Source organism: Montipora capricornis, chromosome 4 (genome assembly GCF_036669925.1).
Source record: "Montipora capricornis isolate CH-2021 chromosome 4, ASM3666992v2, whole genome shotgun sequence".
Taxonomy (NCBI): domain Eukaryota; kingdom Metazoa; phylum Cnidaria; class Anthozoa; order Scleractinia; family Acroporidae; genus Montipora; species Montipora capricornis.
The window spans coordinates 1711140-1713639 of record NC_090886.1 but is presented as its reverse complement, the minus strand read 5'-3'; the positions used below and the strand labels follow the sequence as shown (position 1 = coordinate 1713639).

General features: G+C 39.5%; 1 protein-coding gene across 2 annotated transcripts in view; it reads right to left on the bottom strand.

The window, feature by feature from the left end:
• The window catches only part of LOC138045113 (multifunctional protein CAD-like), a 54674-nt gene that overhangs the window by 18232 nt on the left and 33942 nt on the right, over nt 1-2500 (bottom strand). For both annotated transcript variants that reach the window (XM_068891507.1, XM_068891508.1), the window contains one exon: nt 1474-1596. In XM_068891507.1, coding sequence (XP_068747608.1) covers nt 1474-1596 — 123 coding nt within the window. The remainder of the gene's footprint in view (nt 1-1473; nt 1597-2500) is intronic.

Here is a 2500-nt window from a genome sequence, read left to right as displayed (position 1 = left end):
TGGAAAGCTGATCTTTTAACATGTTTTCAAGGTAACAAAAAGGAAAATGAATGTTCAAGTCCTCTCCATTCTTGAGATACATAGGGAATTGCGACACCCGAAAATGGCCCGTAAAGTTTCGGGACTTTCGAGAAACGGGCCCCTGGGACGCACTCGTTTCTTTTTCTGAACGCATAGAATATAGAACAAAGGGTCCAATTGGATGCAGAAAAAAATCGAATGTTTATTCAAATTACATAAGTCAGGAAGAACATGTGAACGTGTTGCATGACATGATCTGAGCTGTTTTTTGGGCGAGACAATCGGCTACACTTTCGAGCTGCCAATGATAAAAAACATTTCAGTCGCAGTTCAGTTTGTTGCATGCTTTCCAAGCAAGTTTCAAGTATTGGCTTGTTTATCGTGAGCAAAATGACAGAGAATCCAACAGTGAAGAATTTTAAATTTTTGTGTTGTGTGACCCTGTTGATGTTAATCGGTTAATCACATCAGTTTCTTCTTTTTGGAGTAAGTGTTAAAAACAAACGTGTTTAACATGAAACTTGAATGTATTCAATCGCTTGGTTATTAACATTGGCCATGGCGAAATCACGGGCCGACAATGAACTGTGTATTGATCGCTTATATTTGTTTACTCTTTTGTTCCTAAATTACACCTCAAGTGTTGTTAAAATAAATGATGCTCTTTTACGGAAATTAAGATTCAGTTCTCTTCTTTTTTTTTGCTGTGGAGGTCTAGATCATTTATCAACTGGAGCCAACAGTTCCTACAGCGCACAGATTCCTCGAGATGTTTTCAGATGTGATCGATGGAGCTTTGACAGTCCATACATTTTGATCGATCAATCAACAGGCATAACAGTTTAAAAGAAATTGATCATTTTATTAAATAAGAACATATTTGAGGGGAGGGGTAAGACTTTATTTTTGTGCAATTTAAAAATCTGAAATGGTACTGCAGTAGCAATTAAGAGGGAATAGATCGTCGGAATATTAATTCTTGAATATTAATTAGCTGGATACTCAAAATTTTGCAATGGACCCCCAAATTTTTCAAGAGGGGGTCCTCTGGACCCCAAATTTGAAAACCTGGATACATCTCTGCTGTATAAGGTAAGCGCTATCCGAACCTAGTGGCTTAACACGCCGGGGCTTATCCCTGGTTTCCTTAGCATGAAGCGACAAGGAGTATTTCTACTCCCCCCTGGATGGGATGCTAGTCCATCGCAGGGTTACCCCCAGCTTTGAATTCGCTGGTACCCATTTATACACCTGGGTGGAGAGAGGCACCGTGGGAGTAAAGTGTCTTGCCCAAGAACACAACACAATGTCCCCGGCCAGGACCCGAACCCGGACCACTCGATCCGGAGTCGAGTGCTCTAACCATGAGGCCACCGCTCCTCCCACCATCTCTGCTGTATGGTATATAGTAATCCTGAGTATTGTAAACCTGTGAAATACTTGACAACCCACCTCCAGAGTCGTCAAAACTTTCCACTGTGGCTGTAAAATTCCGATGTTGTCCAACATTCTTGAAAACTTAAATCTGTTCTCTGCATTGTCAATCATCTCTGGCGAGGTACCCAGGATGCGAACCTAATGTTGTCAGGATTGAGAAAAATACATAACGAATGTACAGAAAAGAACTTTTAAAGGCAATTTTACTGATACGAAAATGTAGTTGATGGGACGTGATTGTGCAGTTCAGTTGTCAAGGTTAGCATGCAAGCACTAAGGATTTAATGTACTCTAGCATAGAACTTTACGGCTTTGTTGTCACTTGCAGGTTAGTATGATCCACATCACTGGCGCTTTTCTCAGCGCTGGGGAGATAAGCGAGGTTCCTTTGTCACACAATCCCCAGAGGTCGCACAGGCTAACCTAACGCAAGGCAGTGCCACTGCAGTAACGCCAACTTGAGTCAATGTTTTCTCATATCTAGTAGCTAGCACATTTAAGATAAAACATAATGAGTTCATATACACTAATGGTGAAAATCAGCATTTCTTTTTTAATCTAGCAAACTGTTCATGAAAAGAAGTCTCTGTATGAGGATTTGTCAGACAGCTAATTAAATTCCAGCTTAAATTTTGCTTTTTTCAGCAATCCCATAATACAGTTCATTTTGGGGTATATCTTCATTAAAACAATGGATATTCAGTTCACTGAAGCATAATACAGTCCCAAGAAAAAATAATTTGTATTGTCTTTATGTAAAAACCCCCCAAAATGTATTGCATTATGGGATGGTGAAAATAGTCAGTGGGATTTCATTTTGATCAGTGCAGTTACATGAAATGATGGAAAGGTGTAATGCAGTGCAGCGCTTTACCAATATTGAGCTATTATTACCCAACCACAAGCAGGTCATGATGCGAGTATGAAAAAAAATGTAAATGATGCAGATGTGAAGAGCTATGCATGAAAGACACATTTCTTAAAGCAACATTTTATAACTGCGGTGATTTAAATCTTAACCTTCTTCTTCTATCACATCTTT